The sequence below is a fragment of the Miniopterus schreibersii genome (genome assembly GCF_964146895.1).
Source record: "Miniopterus schreibersii genome assembly, chromosome: 10".
Lineage (NCBI taxonomy): Eukaryota > Metazoa > Chordata > Mammalia > Chiroptera > Miniopteridae > Miniopterus > Miniopterus schreibersii.
Genome location: NC_138110.1, coordinates 80890337 through 80911189, shown reverse-complemented (window position 1 = coordinate 80911189; position 20853 = coordinate 80890337). Strand labels below are relative to the sequence as shown.

General features: G+C 53.0%; 1 protein-coding gene across 4 annotated transcripts; it reads right to left on the bottom strand.

Annotated features, from left to right (window-relative positions):
* Positions 1-18: 18 nt before the first annotated feature.
* Positions 19-15667, bottom strand: CNDP2 (carnosine dipeptidase 2). 4 transcript variants are annotated; one of them, XM_081149161.1, is made up of 12 exons: positions 15564-15667; positions 12429-12518; positions 11610-11753; positions 9323-9485; positions 7792-7880; positions 6102-6302; positions 4891-4975; positions 3824-3984; positions 3100-3264; positions 1847-1988; positions 1456-1603; positions 19-644 (listed from the first exon to the last, which is right to left on the bottom strand). In XM_081149161.1, exons 2-12 carry the CDS (start codon positions 12486-12488, stop codon positions 575-577), a joined length of 1428 nt encoding a protein of 475 aa, XP_081005287.1. In that variant the 5' UTR covers positions 12489-12518; positions 15564-15667; the 3' UTR covers positions 19-574. The 4 variants fall into 4 exon arrangements, with proteins under 4 accessions (XP_081005287.1, XP_081005288.1, XP_081005289.1 ...); XM_081149162.1 differs by lacking the exon at positions 15564-15667 and adding an exon at positions 14946-15344; XM_081149163.1 differs by lacking the exon at positions 15564-15667 and adding an exon at positions 14278-14466.
* Positions 15668-20853: the final 5186 nt, after the last annotated feature.

The following is a 20853-nucleotide window of genomic DNA, read 5'->3' as shown; positions in this document are numbered from 1 at the left end:
GTCACTGGGCAGTGGCACTTCCAGAGGCTCCACTGTACTTTTTATTTACCGGCACACACAGACTACATGGTCCTTAGTTAGGCTCAGGTTTGGAAGGTCGGCAGGGAGAAGACAAGAGATGTCGTGGTTCAAAAAAGGACAGAGCCGCAGGATGCCAAGGGACCAGAAAGGGAGGCCCCCAAGGCGTCAGGTGACCCGACCAGATGTTCCAGGTGCGCCTGACTAGAATCAGAGGCAGAGGCGGCGCCAGGTTCAGCACAGCCACTGCTTAGCCAGAATGGACGCCAACCAGAACTTTCTACAGAACTCGTGCTGTGAGTTCTGGAGACCACGCCATGCTGAGCACCTGAGAACGCAGCTGACACTCGGGGTCACTGACACGGCAGGACTGCACGTATGTGACTGCCCAGTGCAGGTCACGTGTCACTCAGGGACAGGCTGGTGCTTGTGTCCACTCCTGGAAGTCCGTGTGGTGTGACAAGAGACAGAGGACAGACAGCTTTCCGGAGAGATTGGAGAGGATGTGGGTGGGTGGGGTGGGGGGCCTTCAGTGGCTCCAGGGACACGGAGCCTCTCAGTTCTTTAGCTGTGACACTTCATACAGGTACGCGGCTAGCATTTTGGTTCCTTCTATGTAGTTGTGCCTGATGGAAAGGAACAGTCATCATATTGGCTGGTGTCCCAAGGTCCGGGCATCCTGGGAGCGTCCCACATCCTGGCTCATGGGCCCTGAGTCCTGCTCGCCTTTAGAATCTGGGCACCTGGTTCTCAAGTGCAGGTTCAGCCTGAGTGTCTCAGCAGGGACTGACTGGTCCTGGTCCCTGCCCAGGCCCAGGCTCTGGCCCTGGCCTCATCGAGTACACATGATCTCACCTAGCTCCCAACTATGAACAGCCTCACCTTGATCATGGCCCTCCCTTGGTTTGTTTGGATCTGAAGTCTCCACCTCATGCGTATCCTAGGAACAGGGTCTCTTCTGTCCCTCCCCTCTGCCTTCCACGGAGGGTCTCTGCCTCTGGGGCCTCCCTTGCCTGCATGGGTCTCTCCTCATGGCTGCCGACCCAGAGATCGACTTCCGTCTCTGTTGGTTAAAGACCCCCATCGTGTCCCTCTAAACCTTATGGAGCCAGCAATGACATGAGAACATTAAACAGGAAGATACAGAAGTCCTTCAGGGCTCACAGGGGAAGCAGAGATCAAAAGACCACTGGGCGAGCCTTGTATTGAAGAACTGCCACCACCCGCAGGCCTCCTTCCCTGTCTCGCACCAGAAGTGTTCACTGTCCTCCCCTTCCCCCTTCTCGGCCCCCCAGGACAGACGGTAGTGAGGGGTCCTGGAAGCAGGGGAAGTGGGAGGAGGAAGAGATGCAGGGATGCCCTGGCTTTCACAGGATTTCTCACTGGTACCCATGAGGAAACCAACCCAGATTCAGGACCGAGGACCCGGAGCCTCACCTATTGAGCTTTTCATTCTGGGAGTGGGCGCCATCGTCGGCGGACCCCACTGGCAACAGCATGACATTCTTGCCTGTGGCCTCCTGAAAAGTCAGGGTCACAGGAATACTGCCACCTTCCCTGGTTAAGTCCGGTTCAACTCCAAAAACTAGGGGAATGAAATGAAAGAAATGGTGAGGCTGGGGCTCCCCCACAGACCTGCTACCCGCAGCACCAGGGCCAGACCGTGTGAGCGCGGGGACAGCAGCCCTTATAGTCGCTGGCAGTGTGGCCCGGCCTGCATACCGACACCCCCCAGAACATCGCTATGTGGCTATGCGCCCACACGATGCGGCAGAGCCCCAGCAGACACACCAAGGGCCCTGGCATCATCCCCGGGAGAGCGTCTGACCTGTTTTCAGGGCTCTTCTCCCAGCCATGTAATGAGGGTGGTTGAAGTCGGACACCCAGGGCTTCCCACCATGGCCCATGTACACCTTGAACTTGTTGGGGCTCTGCAGTTCAGCAAACTTCTTAGTCAAGTACTTTATAACCTGAACCACAAACAGAAGAGACACAATTATAAAGCTCGGCACTTGACCCACTGCTAGTGATCTGCTCTGCAGCAGCTCTACAGTGAGTCCATAAAGGATCTACAATGGCTCTACAGTGAGTCTACAATGGATCTACAATGGGTCTCATTTTTGCTGCTAGACACTGATCTGCATAACTGTGATAACAGAAAAAGGGATTTTATCAAGAATCAAAAGCCGCCCAACCAGCGTGGCTCAGTGGTTGAGCATCAACCTATGATCCAGGAGATTGAGGTTCAATTCCCTGTCAGGGCACCGATCCCTGTAGGGGGCGTGCAGGAGGCAGCCAACCAATGACTCTCTCATCATTGATATTTCTATCTTTCTTGTTCTCCCTCTCCCTTCCTCTCTTTGAAATCAATAAAGACATATTTTAAAAAAAAAAAAGGATTCAAAAGTCAGTTACTTGAAGGTAAAAGGTAATGTTTTAATATCAAGCAATTCACCCTTTAAGTAGATGGTCCCATATGATGATAATATTTAAACCAAGTTTTTAAAAGCGTTATTTGACCTGCTTTATAAAAAAGACCACATCCGGACCAAAAACAGAGCCAGGTGCTGACCCAGGGACACCTCTTGATCACAAAATGCGAGGACCTCCCAAAGGGAAGCCCTTGATTCCAGCCTCCAAACCTCCTTGTGTGGGTGACTGCTCCCAGGAAGCCTGGCGGGCCTGCAGCTACCAGAATTTGCCCCTCTGAAGTCTTCCCTCTCTGGAATCTTCCTTCTGCCCCTCACCACAGCCCAGAGGTGGCTCCCTTGGACTCTCACCATAACATATCAGACCTAAAGTCAGCATCTGACCTGAAGCCTCAGGGTGAGGTCAGAGGTCAGGTTTTGGCATGCCTCAGCGGTGACAAAGGTCACTTACATTCATGATGCTTTTTATAGGGCCTTTACCTTTGGTCAATTTCTGAACTGCTTATGCTAGTAATTACTGAGTTGGCTGGAGCTGAGGTGGGGATGTGTGGGTTTTGGGCTTGAGTGTTTCAGTTTTTTGGAGGAAAGCCCCTTGTCCCCAAAGTTCTGCTGGTGCACCGCAGCCCCTCCCTGCATCCCAGCGCCCACGTGCCTGTTCGCTGACAACCTCAGGAGTCATGTTGGGCACAAGCCTGATGGAGAACTTGCCGACCACCTTCCTAGGAATCACAGTCTTGGCCCCTGAGCCAGAGAAGGCGCCTTCGATCCCGTGCAGGGAGAGGGATGGGTACCGCCATCTGTGCATCAGGACGTCTTTCTGCAGAAATGACAGAGTGGGTTGGGACAGCACTGTGTGCTCTGAGGAGACGGGAATGTCGTCTGGGAAGTCCCTCTTAGTCACAGCCGGCCAGGTCGGCACAAGCAAGGAGGAGTGCAGACCCTGCGGGAGCTCATTAGTGCTGGATGGCCTGAATGTGAACTTCCATCCAGACCTCACCAACCAGGAACTAGACTAACTCAGTCACAACATGGCTCCCCCAGGAGTTAAGAGCTCACTGCAGCGTGCGCCTGAGCACGGGCTCTGCTAGCTGGTCTCACACTATCTCTAGCCTAGTGCCGGAGACTGTCCTCTCCACGCAAACAGGCTCCCTGCCTCTAGGTTTTGTCTGCATGTGTTCTATGCCTATGCTGTCACCAGTTAATATTAGACATTTCTAACCACCTCTCAGCATCCAGCCCGGTGCTTCTGGGCTCTGCATCATTCGAGGGTTCAGGTGCCCATGGAAATGCCCAGATCTCTGCCAGCCCCTCTGCTCCATCCCCCGGGCGCCTGTGCATGGGGGCTACTGGGAGGCCCAACATGGCCAAAGCAGCACCTTGCAGCTATGTAGCAGGGTCTGCGCCCCGACGTCCTTGGCGTACTCCTTCAAGTCAAAGTCGATCTGCTCGTAGAGCTTCAGCTCCTCCTCCGTCAGGGGTGCCACAGCCTCGTTGATGCCAGGGATGAGGATCTTCCCCTTCCTGTCCACCAAACAGCCTGGGGGGGGAGGGGGAGCACTCAGCATGCACACGGCAGGGAGTCTGGGCTACAACCCAGCAGGACTGGAAGTCCTCACGCAAGAGCCTCATGGTGATGGTTCTTGAGTGCACGTGATTGCTCAGGCACTGTGCTCATAAGTAAATTAACTACTGTAACAACCCAATGAGGCGAGCAGTGCCATCTTCCCATTTTAAGACAGAGCAACTGAGATACAAAGGGGTAAGTGAGCTATGCACGGCCACAGACCAGGACACGCCAAGCAGAGTGGCCCCAGGCCTCCTCTGAAAACCACAATGCTCTCCAATACTGCCTTGTCAATGCACTTTCCACCAGAACTCAGCTGCTCCAGCTGAGGAGGAACTAGAGAGGGACAGAGAAGACTCAGTCCTAGGAGCAACGCTGACTCCACAGGTGGCAGCTACCGTCCACCAGGGAAGGAAATGGAACACAAAAACGTGGGGTGAGCAACAGGACATCGGGAAGAGAGCTGGGTGTCCCTTCCAAGGAGCTGACCAAGCAGGAGCCCTCGAAGTGACAGTTACAATATCAAACAGGCAAGCAGATGCCATCTGAGATGTGACATACAACGTTTCCAGAGGGAGGAAGATTGTGGGATTCTAGGGGACAGGCTGGACAGGGCCAGACAGGGCCGATAGAGCAAGGGGTGCCAAGTTGGCTCCTGGAGGCGAGACAGGGTTTAGTGACACCGGAGGCAAGGGTGCGAGGAAGAGGAAGGCAGAAATGAGGCACCCATACCCAATCCTTTAAAGGGAGAAGTGAATGGAGGGAGGGAGCAGCAGAGTGAAAGGGAGGGGTTCACGAAGAGTGCTGGAATGCACCAGATGCTGGTGACAGCCTGGATATATTCCCCCAAATCACCAAGTACTGACTGAACCCCCTTACCCATCAGCGTAATGAGATCCGTCATGGCCTCGTGCACCGAGCCCCCATACACCCCGGAGTGCAGGTCCTTGTCGCTGCATTCCACCTGGACGGAACAAAGGCCGCTCTGTTGGCTGCTTAGAGGGAGCTCATTTTTGTCATAGAGGGAGCTCATTTTTATCATGTGACAGTAAATTGAACCAAGTACACTCATAAGACCTGACAGGCAATTTTTAAAATTAAAATTTGCTCCTTCAATGAGCAAAGCAAGGCATTTCCTAAAATACAAAATTGGAATAACAAAAAATACCCTCAGAAATGCCAGCCACAGGCAGACTAGGAATACTAACCACAGGTAAACTGGGAACACTGACCACAGGTAGACCAGAAAAACTAACCACAGGTAGACCAGGAATACTAACCACAGGTAGACCAGGAATACTGATCACAGGTAAACCAGGAACACTGAGCACAGGTGAGCTAGGAACACTGAGCACAGGTGAAACATGCCGCAAGGCAGTTCCCCAGCACTCAGCCTTTTCCCAGTGGTCTCAGGAAGACCCTGCACCAAGCTATTGGAAAGGTAACAGCTACCAGGAAGAAGCCAGCAGGGACCAGAGCCCGAGGACCTGGGGTCAGTCCCCGCCCCGCCGCTGCTGCACTGTAACCAGGGGAAGGCAGTAGCAGCTCTGGACCTATGCTTCCTCGCCTGCAGCATGGCAGAGTAGACCACTTATCTCCCAGCCACTGTGTCCCTGCCAGTAACTCGTGCAGCAGGTAGGAAGGAGCCTGCACAGAGTGAGTGCTCAGCGCAGCCACTGTGATCATTCCCGGTACTGTGAGTCCATAAACCACCCTCATGGCAGGAACTAACTTCACCATCAGTCACCAGAGCAGCAGGACCCCCGCCCTTCTCTGTAGAGACCGAGGCAGAGCCCACCGGACAGTGAGTGGCAGGTCCGTCCTCCTGGGCTTCTGTGTCAAGTGCGATGCCCCAGTTCCCTCAAGGTCACCCAGTCAAGGGGTAAGAGCTTAAGGGCTGGAACACACTGTCCCTTTTAAAGGAAGTCTTTCTAGAATGCTCTGTGTAAGTCCTTTCCTACATGGACCAGCATGCGCTCTTTCCTCAACTGCTGCAAGACCACCCAGCTTGAGGGTGGAGGCTGCAGCTCCGAGGGGTCGGGCGTGCAGCCCCCAGAGAATCACTGTGGAACACGGGGAACAGCTGATACCTCGATGAAGAAGTAGCAGATGCCCCGGAGGCCGTAGGTGATGCAGGGCTTCTTTTTCCCCAGCCAGTAGTTGTCGGAGATGCAGACGTAGTCCACGTCTTTAAAGAAGGTGTCTTTCTGGGCAAAAATCAGCTCGTCCAGGCCCTCGGAGCCCGACTCCTCCATGCCCTCCAGACAGAAGCGGATGTTGACAGGAATTTCCTGTGACAGAGAAAGAGTGTGGCAGGCATTCAGCTTCCACATACTTTACCTCTTAGAGACAACAGACAAGAAGTCGCCAAATATTTAGAAATCACCAGTTTCAAACACCCGCACTTCCTCCAGACCAAGCACGCTGGTGGCCTATGTGTGGCCCCCAGTAACCCACAGTCCCCAGGCACTGGGCTCTCAGGGGACAAGCCTGGCTCCAGCCACAGTGACATCCTCACTGAGAGCTCCTTGCAAGCTACTCCTCAGGTGACATTTCCTAGTCACAGGGATGTCTGCACCCACCAGTGCAGGTCAGGAGTCTCCAGTAAAGCCCGAGCTGCTCTCTGAAGGTCGCACACAAAGACCACAGGAGTCTTCATTTGCACCCCTGTGGCCACCACCAGTGCCCACAAGGGAGAGACTCCTCCTAGTTCAGAAGGCACTCCTGCACTATGACCTCCACTCTGTTCACACTAAAGTCCCTTTTCCCAAAGAGCAAATGCTCCTGTCTCTCATCCAGCTCCTGCCTGTAGTTTTCCAGGTCTCGCCAGTGCTGTGCAGTGAGGCAGGAAGATCCACACACAGCAAGGCCCTCACTGGGACTCAAGTCTGCACAGCCCTGCTCAGAACTGCCCCCGGACAGCACTGCTCATGGCAAACCTCCCCTCCCCACCTCTGCCCTCAGATGGAACCCTTCTGGGGGCCTTGGTATATGGAAGAGGTAAGTGGAGCTGCTCTGGGCGACTGCTCTACACCCGGCCACCCTTCCCCTCCAATGCTCCCAGTCTATGCCCAGCACACAGCGGCCACGGGAGCCCCGCCATCCAGCGGTTCTGGGCCTCAGCTTCCTCCCGTGCAAAATGGACCCCTGGCCAGAGGGTCAAGGACCCCAAGCAAATCTACCATTTCACACTCTGATAAATATGCTTGTCTTATAATTTTGATTTTATGATACAAGATAAAAGCAAGATGCAAAAGTCATCTGTACATTTAGCCATAATTAAGTTAAAAACAACTGAAAGGATCAGTAACAAAATATTAAGTCTCTTAGGGTTGAGATTCTAGGCAATTTTTTCTTTCTATTTCTCTATATTTTACAAACTTTCAACAAGGAGTGGATATTTCCTAGTTAAGGAAATATATTTTTAAAAATAAAATGTATTTTCAGGAAGCTTTAAACCACAAAGAGAGTAAGCAGTTTGTCAACTATCGTGGCCTGTGAGAGTGTGGCCAGCACTCTCCATGCGGTGGGTCATCTGTGTGTGGCCTGGGTTCCTACTGAGTCATCACATCAGTGCGACCGTTGAACACTGTAAAACAGCTATACCTGCAGTGTTCCCTGAAGCTGGAATGCAACCTCTCAGCTAGAATCTGAGTCACTGGGCTGACACCTGAGCGGGGAGCCTGCTGTCACCTATCCCCGTGACCTTTGACCTGGACAAGCCCAGCCTTTTAGCTCAGATGGAAGCAGGTGCACCAGGCCTGGCTCGAGGCAACATACCTGACCTGTCTTCTGAAAGGCTTCCAGGGCATTCATCCAGCCGGCTACCGGCCCCTTGTCATCAGTCGAACCCCTTCCATACAGTTTGCCTAGAACAACAATCAGCAAATTCATAACGTAACAAGACAAGGAGACAGACAAGAGAGCGAATCCTCAGTGAATACCTGGTAACATTAGTGAAACCACTTGCGACAGTCCTGAGTTTCTCCTCTTGACATCAGAAGCCCCATTTTCATGCTGTCAGGACCATGAGTCTCCATCTGGCATTACTACTAGAATGCCCGGAGAATTTGCCCTCACCTAAGGCAGCCACGTCACCTAAGTAAGGCAGCCACGTGGATGCCTCCAGGTCCCCCTCCCGTCCCCCACGACGGAGCAGTTAGCCATCGCTCACGATCCTGCTGACTCAGGCCACAAACTTCAGACCCAGGTCCAGGAACTATCAGGGGCCAGTGGTTAAAATCTACTTCCAAAATCAGCTGGTAGTGATAAGAGCAGGCAACCTGGGCACAGGTAGGAAACACAATGTACCCTTATCAAGAGAATGACAAATCTCACCCCTACCCCAATTTCCACATCTAATTTGATAAAGAATAGAACTACGCTTGTCACTGATTCCTCTCGGGTTCACTGGAATCTAAAAGCACGATACTGCTTCTCCTCAGTGTAAGCAGTCAGTCCCTCCCCTCTGCACCCCGGCTTCTGGGACCCCCAACACAGGGTGACTGGACTGGGAAAACAAGGCCTACTATCATGCGACACAGAGCACCCGAGGGCGACCAGAGCAAGCCTGGAAGGCCATGCCTGCCTGGGGCTCAGCTCTCTCTGTCCTGGTCAGCCCTCTGACTTCCTCATTCCTAGGACTGTTTTCAAACATTTGGCAGTTTCAGTATGACCCACTCCAAAGCAGTACTAGGCTTACAGCCATCATTACCCTGGGGACTTCCTTTTAAATTAAACCCAACTTTTCATAAAAGCTGAAGAGCTCTCCTAAAAGCATCCTCATTCCCATGAGGAACGCACGAGGGAACTGCACGTGCAGACCGCTGCTCAGAGGTGTATGAGACAAAGAGGCCTGCTCCCCCCAGCTCCATCAATGCCAGGTCTGCCAAGGGAGTCTGTCTGTCCCTTGCTATCAGGGGAGGGGTTGTGTCTAGGCTGGTGTCATGTGGAGCACGTAGGGGAGGAGCTGTCAGCAGACAAGACAGGGAGGTGGGGGCCCAGTGCCACTGAGTCTCCAGAGAGGTGTCAAGTGGAGACTGAGCTTGTGAGGGCTGCAAGGCTTCAGTTCAGAGCAGAGGGAAGTATGGCTGAACCAAGGCCACAGAGCCGTTTCCACAGGACGGGAAGGCTTACTCATGTTGTCATAACTGGCCCACATGCAGGAAACTTCTGGAGGACAATTTCTACATTGTGTCAGAACAGTCTGTCCTAGGAATATGGCCAAGGGCATGTCAGTGATTTGCTGGAGCAGCAGCAGGATCGAAGCGGGGCTCCTCCAGGTGCTGCTCCCCCGGGACAGAGTCCTTACCATCTCGCTCTACCAAGGTGAAGGGCTCACTGTCCCAGCCGTCCTCCAGGGCTGCGGGCTGCACGTCTAGGTGGCCATAGATGCACACCGTCTTCTTCAGGGGGTCGGAGCCCAGCTTGCCAAGTAGAATGGGAGGAAGCGGTATCTCTGAGCCATCAGGGAGCTGCGAGGGGAGAGGGAAGCAAGTGAGGACAGCCTCTGTTTAAAAACCTGGCATTCACGGCAGACTTACTAAATACCTTAGCATTCTTATCCCTGTTCATCAGCCTCCCTCTACTGCAGGGTTTAAGATCATATTGCTCAATGAGTTATTAATTAATAAGAAATTACTTTCCTATAATCCAGAGAACAAAGACTGAATTATGCTCACCAACTGTAGGCAATTTTTTGATAAATTTTTAAAGGCAGATTTTTTTTAAACTTTTATACAATAAAGCATGTTATGAAAGGCGAGTTTGGGAAGTAACATAGTTCAGTATTTCCTAAATTAAATAATGGAAGAAAGCTACTGCGATCTTACAGCAGAAGGCAGGTGTTTGGAATCTGTACCCAGACCACAGCTCTGAACAGAAAGGGCCACAGACAGATGCAGTGACTAAGCCACAGGGAGCCCCATGAGCAGGCACTGGGAGCTGGTGGTCCCAAGCTTCCTCCCAAGGCCTTCTGGTCGCCCATGGTCCTGTCAGAACAGGCCAGTGCATAACCATGGTAGTCTCTCTCGAGTAGCAGTGCAGGGACTCGAAGGCAGGCTTAGGGCTTCTCCACACCCACACCAGCTCCACTCTCCCAACAGACACTTTAAAGCCGGGCCCTGCACCCTGTACCAGCTCTCCCAGCTCCCACATTTCAGCAGGGAAACCTGTCACCATACAGAATACCACAGGCAAAAGGCTGGGGCGTGGGGTGCAGGATGGTGAAAAGTACACATCCATCTATATCTGCTACCAGGTAAGGATTAGTCACACTAGAACCATCACGCACGTATGCATCAGCCTAGTTACTAGAAAACAGTCTTCATGACAATATACATTAATAAACACACAGGCTAAATTGGTAATGAAGCTAAACTAACAATTTACAATCAAGAGGTAAATGAGCAGCTAGTAAAAATGACAAGCTAATCAGGGCGATCAGGACAAGACCAGTGATGGCTGATGCACGTGTCTCCCCCCAGCTCCAGGGGTTCTGACTACCTCTGGGTGCACTGTACATTCAGGAACGCACCAGGCGGCTGGGATTCTTGCAGGACCACAGATTTGTCGTCCCAGTAAACTTCACTTATAAATACTAAGCGTAAGAGGTCTCAGTAACCCCACAGGCACCCCTGTGCAGCCCTCACACACATCACTGGACCGGAATCAGGAGGCACAGGTTTTGTCTCCTTTGCCATGACTGGTGTGGTTCCAGTGGAGACACAGCCCATCTGGGCCTCTGGGTGCTTCCATTCATGAAAAGAGCAAACTGGGCTGAATGTCCACAATAAAACCTGGGGACAATGACCTCAACTGACAGTTATATCATCAGGCAAGAGAACCGGGATAAAGCAAACCTTGCCACGCTCTGCAATATAAATGATACTCATCTTAAAAAATACACGGCACGAAACATGTAATTCACACGGGACTGAAATCGGGATGACTTGGCGTGAGTGGACTGTTCACCTCAGTTAGGAAAAAAGCAAACCAGCCCTGACCAGTGTGGCTCAGTGGCTCGAGGGTCAACCTGAGCACTGGAGGGTCAAGGATTCAGTTCTGGGTGAAGGGCATGTACCTGGGTTGCAAGTTTGATTCTGGTCTGGGTAAGGCAACCAGTCGATGTGTATGTGTCTCTCTTTCTCTCCCTCTCGCCCTCCCTCCTTTCCACTCTCTCTGGAAAAAATATCCTCGGGGGAATATTAACAAAAAACAAACAAACAAACAATGTCATTTGTCAGAATGCAGCCAGCACACAAAGTTCCTCTTTCAAGAAAAAGTGCTATTCCTAGCAGTTGGGATGCTGGGGACAGGGTGCAGGGACAGTGGGAGCCTTCATCGTTTTACACCTACGTGGATAGAGTGTAACTGCCTAGGCTGAAAGGAGACTGATTGCTGGGGAATCTCGGCTGTTTCTAAGGACAGCCTCTGCTCACTTACTCTTGAGTAACCCCCACAGCTCTCCTTCCCGCAGAGAAAGGCTGAGGATGACACAACCTTTGCCCCAGTGCAAGGGAGGAACCACACAGAGATTTGCATCCCAATCAGGGCTTTCGGTTGAAAGACAAGCCGGGTGTCTGAACGCACACTCATACCTTCTGCTTTCCAATGTCCACCAATTCCACAGAGCCGCCCAGCTGCTTGATGTCCGCAGCGGCAACTTCCATCATCCTTTTGATTTCCCCCCTCTTCTCGGGCCAGGCAGACACACTCTGGATGGCCACCCATTCTGCAAGCTTCTGTTTGTGGACAATAAGCACAAAGGGGCTCTCAAAAAGTGCTCCTTATCCACCCCTTTGCCAAGTTTCAGGCCCAACGCTGACCTGCTACCTGGGGCCACTCCATGCTAGGCGTGCTGGCCAGATGTGGGAGAACAGACCCACCACACCTGCTATTTTGCTAAGATTTTAGAAACCTGCTTTCACTGACCCTGTAGCAAGAACTACAGCATAACAGAAACGTGTCAGAATACGTATTTTTAACTATTAAGCATGGGGCAAATGTGAAATGTACCCAGTCCATAAATACCTCTATACCTAAATCTAATAAAATTACAACTGTAAACATACTTTTGCCCCATCCTATACACACATTTTTAGTTACTTTTTTTTTTTGCTGTGAGAACACATAAGAACTTCTGTGTCACCACGCCATACATTAAACCTCCGGAACTTTCCTTTTTATAACTGAAAAGTGTGCCCTTTGCCCAACATCTCCCAGTCCCCCTGCCCTGACCACCACCATTCTGCTCTCTGCTCTCCGAGTTCCTTTTTCCAACTGCACCTATGTGAGATCGAGCAGCATCGTCTGTCTGTAATACTTGATTTAAACAGCATAGCTCACATTAGTGTTCCTGAGCCCCACCGGATTAGACAGGATTGTAAGTTTATTAGAATAAGTAAATATCCCCTTACCTTAATGTAGCGATCCTGATTTTCATCCACATACTTAAACAGGGTCGTGAGGCCCGACATCTTCCAACCAGAGGGCAGACCTTGGAGATTCTTGGGAGGAAAAGGAACCTGTCAATCCTGCCTCCACACAGGGCGCTACTGACTGAGGGAAATGTACACGACTGCTTAGGATCATGAACTCCTTCCTACCCCACCCTCCCTGCCAGCAGTGGGCAGTCACAGGCAGTCATCATGTAGATTCCAGGAAATGACTGCAGAGGCAGAAATGAAAGCTCTGGGATGCAGTGAGAGGCTCAGGTTGATCTCCCACCTTTTTCAGAAGGAAAATGTACCCCAAATGGTGTCACAATGGTAGATAATGAAGGAAGGGCCTGGGTTGAGGACAATCTGATGAAAATTAAAAATCGGCACTTCCCAGCAACACTGACTTATTAGCACTTGAAATTTTAATTTGATTTTACTCTCCTGAAGCTCAGAGAACTTTCCACTTGTTATGACCAGAGGCAATCATCACTCCCAGGATCCCAGCAAAAATATCCCAGCCTGCCTACAACACACAAAGCCCAAGGACAGACAGATAAACTCCCTTTAAGGAAGTTGACAATCTGAGTCCAGAAACTGCCAGAGGCAGCATGCGGAAACCCCCATGAAGGCCTGATTAGCATAAGCAACCCCATCTACCTGTGCTCCCTTCCCCAGTGCATTCCTGACACCCAGTTCCCCATGTGTGTGACCCAGCCCATCTGCCCCGCCCCACAAATAAGGGAAAAGAAATCCCCTGATGGATCACCTTTAAAATCTGGAATGCATACAAAACAAAAATGATTCTGGTATAGCCCAGCCTGAGTGGCTCAGCGGTTGAGCATCGACCTAGGATCCAGGAGATTCAGTTTCATTCCTGGTCAGGGCAGGTGCCTGCGTTGCCAGCTCAGTTCCCAGCAGGGGGCGTGCACGAGGCAGCCTATCAATGACTCCTCATTGATGTTTCTCTCTCCCCCTCTCCCTTTCTCTCTCTGAAATCAATAAGGATATGTATTTTTTTAAAATTGTTTTGGTATATACTGAGACTTTCAAAATTGCTTCTGTCCCTTCCTTCAATTGACAACTCCAATCCCATCCAGTGATTGGAAAAGGCTCAGCTATGCCCCAGGGATCCGCAGCATTACAGACCCGCAGCTGCAGGCTCACCAGATCCCACCACGTCCAGCAGTGCTGATGCCTGGGCACCCACACGCTTCAGTTAAAGAGCCAGTTTTGCTTGGTATGGGATTCCAACGTGGTTTCTGAACAGAGCAGTGACTGTGTGCCCTGTGACATGAAGGAGGGCAGGGGGCAGCTGCTCAGCAAGCTATACAGTGAGGTCAGTAAGGGCAGGAGATCAGACTGCTTATTCTCGGGGCCTCCTTCCTCCTCTTCGAACACAAGCCACAGGATGTAAAAGATTACAAACCTCCCAGCCAGCTTCGGCCTGAGGCTCTCATCTGACAGAGCCCAGCCAGACAGCACACGAGCACCGCAGAGGAGTCTCATGGGCGTTAACAAGTCAGATTTTCATCCATCTACCACCAAAAATGTAACCAGAAAGCTATCTATGACAGTGTGCTACACTGGGCACTTTTATTTGGGTCCCTGGTCATCAAACAGCACAAACCGCAAACTCGGAGCGGTGCGTTCTCATTCATAGCTTGCTCTGTCCAGCCAAGTTTACCCACGGCCTTCCAGGGCCACTCCAAGACGGAACTACTTAAACCGCACCTGTCACCGAAGGACACTGAACAGACCCTTGACCGCAAAGCCAACTCCTCCCCAGGGCTGGGCCAAAAAAAAAAAAAAAAAATCTCAGACTCACTCATCAGGAAAAGCAGGACGGGCCACGTCCACTTTCTCCCTCGGGTGGCGTCAGGGCTATTCTCGCCCTTCCCTCCTCCCATTAACCCGGACCCGCTGCACCACCTGCTAAGGTGAGAGGGCCGTGCGGACGAAAGCAGACCAGCACCGTCTTCACTGCCCTCGGAAGCCGCAGCTCCCGGGCCGTAAGGAAACCTCAGCAGGGGGCCAGCGGGAGGGGCGGGGCTGACCCGCAGCCCGGGCGGGAAGGAAACCTCAGCAGGCGGCCAGCGGGAGCGGCGGGGCTGACCCGCAGCCCGGGGGTAAGGAAACCTCAGCAGGCGGCCAGCGGGAGGGGCGGGGCTGACCCGCAGCCCGGGGGTAAGGAAACCTCAGCAGGGGGCCAGCGGGAGCGGCGGGGCTGATCCGCAGCCCGGGGGTAAGGAAACCTCAGCAGGCGGCCAGCGGGAGGGGCGGGGCTGACCCGCAGCCCGGGGGTAAGGAAACCTCAGCAGGGGGCCAGCGGGAGCGGCGGGGCTGATCCGCAGCCCGGGGGTAAGGAAACCTCAGCAGGCGGCCAGCGGGAGCGGCGGGGCTGACCCGCAGCCCGGGGCCGTCCACAGCGCCCGCCCGCCCCGCCACCTCCGCCCCGCGCACTGATTCAGGTCTTACGGCAAATAAACAAAATACCTGGTCCGCGGCTTTGAGTCTGCAAAAGCGCCGCTAAAACAGGGCGGGAGCCTCCGGTTCGCCCAAACCGGGGCTTTACCCCGCACACAGTTTCACAAGCTGCCTCCCCTCACTCCGGGCGGACCCACGCGCGACAAGGGCGCGCAGGTCCCCCGCGGGCTCACGCCGCCTCGGCGCGGGGACGGCGCCCGGGGGCCCCACCGCGGCCGCGGGCAGCCAGGCATCGCCTCGGCCTCACAGGTGGGGAAACTGAGGCAGGCGGGCCGGCCGGCCTGCTCGGGCCCGCAGGCCCGGCGCTTAAAGCCGGCGGCAGCCGGGACGCCTGACCCGGGCCCCCGGACAAGGCCGAGCAGCCACGCCGGCCCGAGCCTCCGCCCAAGGCCTCCGCCTGCCGCGGCCCCGAGGGACCCGGGCGCCCGCGTTTCCCGTCGGCGCCAGCGGCGCGCTCCGGGCGGTGGGCGCGGCCCCCCCGAACTCCCGGCCCGGCCTGGCCCGCTGCTCCCCCCCGGCCGCACGGAGCCCTCCGCCCCGGCCTCGGCCCCCCTTCCGCACGCCGAGCGGGGCGCGACTCCCGGGGCGCGGGGACTCCCGACACACGGGCCCGGGAAGGCCGCTCACCTTCCGGCCGCCGCGCCGAGGCCGCCTCACGAGTCCCAGTCACGCCCCCGGCGCGCCCCGCCCACCAACCCCACCGCCTCTGGACCTGCGTCGCCCCGCGCGCCCCGCCCACCAACGCCGCTGCTTCAGGACTAGCGTCGCCCCGCCCACCAATCCCGCTGCCTCAGGAATAGCGTCGCCCCGCCCCCGACGCGCCCCGCCCACCAACCTCGCTGCTTCAGGACTAGCGTCGCCCCGCCCACCAATCCCGCTGCGTCAGGACTAGCGTCGCCCCGCCCCCTGCGCGCCCCGCCCACCAATCCCTGGCCTCTTCCGGGGAGCTAGCGTAGCTCCGCCCCGTCCCGCGTCTCCCCGCCCCCTCGGGAGCGATCCAGGGCCCGGGCGCTGACCTGCCTCCGTGCCTTTGGCTCCCTGGGGCCCCGACGTTGGGGTCTGACCCTGTGACCTTTAATGAGGTTCTGAGGTCCGAAGTCGGGGCGCCCACGCGGCATCCCTGAACCCTCTGGCTTTTCAGGGGGGAGTCCCACCCCGGGCTCCTGAGCGGTGCACATGTTGCTGGTGACTCACATTTCCCCTTACATTTTACATCTTTTTCCCTTTGAGATTCTATTTCCATTTATATTTCTCACAGAATTTTTTTCGATTTGCAACATTTTTACACTTGATAGTCTTTTTTTGATGATCCTGTCACACTGCTCTGCAACTGCATATATTTAAATTAATATTTACTTTCCTATAATTAGAAAGTTCTAAGTGTTAAATTTTTCTTCTTGCATTCTCATTACAATTATTATTATTTTTTAACTATATATTTATTGATTTCAGAGAGGGAGGGAGAGAGAGAGAAACATCAATGATGAGAGTCATTGATCGGCTGCCTCCTGCTCCCCCCTGCTGGGGACCCAGGGGCCCGAAACCCAGGCATGTGCCCTGACCGGGAATCGAACCTCGACCTCCTGGATCCTAGGTCAAAGCTAAACCACTGAGCCACACCGGCCAGGCACAATTATTATTAATACATGATTGATAAAAAAGACCATACATGCCTAAATATATTACATTTTGGTAAAGACTTTTTAGATATTAAAAGTAATTCATTAGAAATGTATTCTTTAATCACAGTTGTAGGCGGTGGGAAAGACACCAGGTGTCTGACCAGTGGTGTCAGACCAAACCTGGGTTCAGCAACCTCGGTACTTGGGTTCTGGCTAGGAAGGAATTCAGAGCCAAGACCCAAACAGAAAGAGAACATTTATTTGTAAAATCAGAGGTAGAAGGAGCAATTCCTAGAAGAAATGGGCTTAGGAAATAAGTTATAGAGGCAAAGGAAGGGCCCTTGGAGCTTTGCTTATGCACCCAGGTGGGTGAGGGGGAAGGTGGGGGCAGGTTCCCAGGAGGGAGAGGCACTGGGTCCTCCATCCTAATGGTTTTAAGGGTGGAGATTTTAGGGGAGGTCCCAGGGGAAGATCTCAATAGAATATTCAGCAGTTTTCCAGGCCTGTCCTTTCAGGGCTTTGGTCTCCACTGATTGGTTGGCTCCTGGGCGGGGTCATTATCCAATGCAGCTGGTCCTGAGGTCAGCTGTGGCTGGTTTTGTTGCTTTTCTGAGCCTGGAACCGAAATACAACTGAGGACTAGATGTTATTTCTAGGGAGGAGAGGTCTGGGGGTCTCAACCACATGACCAGTGATATGCTAGGGGGCAGAAAGGCCAACCTAGGGGCAAGGCCCCACCCTACAATTGCTGGGCACAGGGGGCTTTCCACCCTGAAGACCTTCTGTACCTAGCCCATCATCCTTGCTCTACTCATGTCTGTCTAACTGCCCACCACATCCCTTCAAGCCAAGATGGTGAGGACAACTGGCTTACCAGTGATGGAGTTATATTCAGAGTCATGGCACCATTATGTTGTAGGTGGCAGGAGTGGCACAAGGTGTCTGACCAGCGGGGGCCGACCAAACCTGGGTTCAGCAACCTCTGTACCTGAGTTCTGGCTAAGAAAGAATTCAGAGCCAAGACCCAAACTATAAGAAAACATTTATTTGGTAGAATTACAGAGGTGACAGAAGTAATTCCTAGAAGAAATGGGCTTAGGAAACGAGTTATAGAGGCAAAGGAAGGGCCCTTAGGGCTTGGGAGTGAGGAAGCTAATAGTAACCTGCCAGAAGGGGGAGGGGAGAGGCTTGGGCCCGCTCCCAAGTGGGAGAGTGCTGGGTTCTCTGTCCTAAGGCTTTTAAGGGAGGAGATTTTAGCGGCGGTCCCAGGGGAAGATCTTAATAGAATATTCACCAGTTTTCCAGGTGTGTCCTTTCAGGGTCCAGGCCTCCACTGACTGATTGGTCAGCCCCAGGGCGGGGGTTATTATCCAGTGCAGCTGGTCCTGAGGTTAGGCATCTGAGCAGCCAAAAATTGGCGCCCTCAGACCTCTCTGAGCCCTCCTTTAAAAGTCTTCTCCTGCCCCCAGGTATCTCTTGGAGATTAAGTAAATGAGGGGGTTAAACCACCTAAGTGTGCACAGCTCAGGATGCCCAGCAGGTGGCGCTACAAGCCTTTTCTTCTTGGGTAAAAAATGCAGATTGCTCAGTAGGGACAGCTTTGATCTTGGCTTCAGAAGCTAATGGGTTTCTATTCTTCTCTGCTGGATTTTGGGGGAACAGGGCCACTGTGAGAGAAAACAAAGAAAGCCGTATGAGGATGGCTGGCCAGAGGTTCGTTGCTTCGGAAGGAGAAGTGATGTGACTCATTCTGAGAATTTAAGAAGTGTAAGCATTGCGTTACTATTGATTATAGATCCACTTATAAAACATTAGATCAAGATGCCAATTACCATGGTTTCCAGTCCCCAGCAGGAGACACAGAGCCTGGTCACCAGAATCTGAGTCAGTTCTCTGTAACCAAGCTTAACTCAACACCCAGACAGCGGGCACACCCATTGCCCTGGAAAACAGAATTTTCCTGGGCCCAGTGGCCTCTGTGGAGAGCATAATGATTCTCCAGAAACCGGGTGCAGAGAAGTGGCAGGTCACCAATGAGAGAACACCTGCCACGTAGGTCAGTGCTAGGAAGAAAGCGGAGATCGGGGCAGGAGGGAACGACAACAGGTGGCCTCCTTGCTTCCTGGGCTCCTGCTTTCATTCCCACGGCATCAGCCACTCCACTTGTCCAGTCCCAAATGCATGTATGCCTCTGACCTGCAGGACTTCATGGTCAGTAGGCCATTGTTCATGAGGTGACCAGTGATTACAGGGGAGGGGAGGGGGGAATGTGGCTGTAAAGGGGCAGCATGAGGGCGTCTTTTGGGTGATGGAACTCTTCTGTACATATGGCCACCTGAATTTGTACATGTTAAAATTCATAGAATGGTACCCATGCTCACACAGAATCAATTCTACTGTATGTTAATTAAGAAATAAAATTGTAGAAGCTAATGTCAGGTAGAACTTTACAGATGATTATCGTGAACTTCAAATAACAGGTATCAGCAAGGCCCCCATTAGAGCAGAATTCCTTAAAGCTCCCAATGCCAGCTGCACATTTTCTTCCGTTATACAAGTAAGATATTTGGTTTAGTCATGGGAAAAACAAATAATGTAGGGACGAGAGAGGGATGTTTACTGCTACTGCTTCTAAGCAACAGTGACTGAAGGTTCAAAAAATGAAAGACATAGGGATTGGAAGGGTGACAATAAAACCTCATTATTTGCTTGCAGGGGAGCAGGGAGACTAAGAAGTGAAAAGGGATCGAACGCCCTTCCCAGCACAGATGTTCTGGCCGGAGGCTGGCCTGAGCCAAGAAAGAGCATTTGGAAGTGAACTCTGCAGTGCTAACGTTAAGCAGGGCTGGACTCTGCTCTGCCCAGAAAGAGGCCATTGTTTAGCACCGAAAGTGACAAAGCTCTGAGAAGGCCAGGAATGTCAGGCGCCGGGACCGAAAACACGACACGTTGTGGGGGGAAAGGAACACCCCGAAACGTGCCTCCCGACTGCACTGTAACAAGACAAGCAAGCGTGTTATGCTGATGAGATGCTCGCCCTCTGATGGGACAGAAATCACAGAGCCTCCTGGGGGGGGGAGCCTGCCGCCAGCCCCCCCCGCCCTGATTCCCACAGTCACATTCACGTGTCCACTCCTGCCAGAGGAGCGGGAAACAGGCAAGCTCCCAACTCAAAGTCAACGAAGCTGGGACCTTCCCTGTCCCCTCGGGGTCTCTGCAGTCATGTCCGGAGCACGCTGGGCCTTTGGGCAACCAAGCAACTCCTCCCCACTGAAAGCGCAGCCCGTGAAGGAGCAGGGGAAGCGCATTTAGCAGAAGGGCTGCGTGAATAGCGGCAAGAATGACAGGACAGACGAAGGGACTTGGCGGTGAGGCTGGAAAGGGAGGCGGTGTTGGAGGAAGGCGGCCCTGTGGGATCAGGTGAGGAAGACGCTGAGCTCATTGGTCTGAGGGTGGAGGGCAACCACCGGGAGGGCTGGAGTCACTCCATTCCTTGTGTTGGCTGGCATTTGCTGGGTGGGATTTTCTTCCTGAGTAATCATGTACCGTGGCAAGCATGCAAAATACAGTGTTTGTCACGTTACGAAGACATTGCTGGTATGTGTTAGTTGCAATCAGAACGGCCCTCGACTGTGCTTTATAGAGAATCCGTTTTCTGATGTCACAGGAGCCACCATGCTCCGTCCGGAGGCGCTCTCTCGTGATTGCCCGATATTTTATTTTATTCCCAGGTGTTCTAGCAGGGACTCAGGTGTTTAAACACCCGTGTTCATAGCAGCATCATTCACAATAGCCCAAAGGTGGGTCAACCCAGGTGTCCACACACAGGACTTGCTAACAGCACGTGAGGACTGAGAGGGCCGGATAGGACCTTCAGGGACAGGGTGGTGGTGAGCTCCCAGCACCAGGCCAGCGTAAAAGCACTCCCCAACCAGAAATGAACTGCGTGCAAGTCCAACAAATTTAGTTTTCGCCGTGATGATCATGTCATTGCTTTTCATGAAATACCCAAAATAAAATGATTTTAAGTGCTTTCAACAAAGAGTTTGTGTTTTCATGCCATCATGTGCCCTCACAATGCCCATCGAAAAATCCACTCAACATCTTATGTCATCAGGGGGCCGCAGACTAAAACAAGAATGACATACTCCCACACACCTATTAAAGTGGCCAAAATCCAAAACACTGATAATGCCAAATGCTGGCGAGGCTGTGGAGCAATAAGAACCCTTGTTCACTGCTGGTGGGAACAAAAAAATGGCGCAGCCACTTTGGGAGACAGTTTGGCAGTTTCT

Bases quoted from the DNA above. Each gene is read 5' to 3' on its own strand.
- CNDP2 (XM_081149161.1), bottom strand. From the start codon at position 12,488: ATGTCGGGCCTCACGACCCTGTTTAAGTATGTGGATGAAAATCAGGAT. The intron at 11,754-12,428 runs GTAAGGGGATAT...GTCCACAAACAG, and splicing joins ATCAGGATCGCTACATTAAG to AAGCTTGCAGAATGGGTGGC. The intron at 1,989-3,099 runs GCACGTGGGCGC...TTTGTGGTTCAG, and splicing joins CTGAGGTTGTCAGCGAACAG to GTTATAAAGTACTTGACTAA.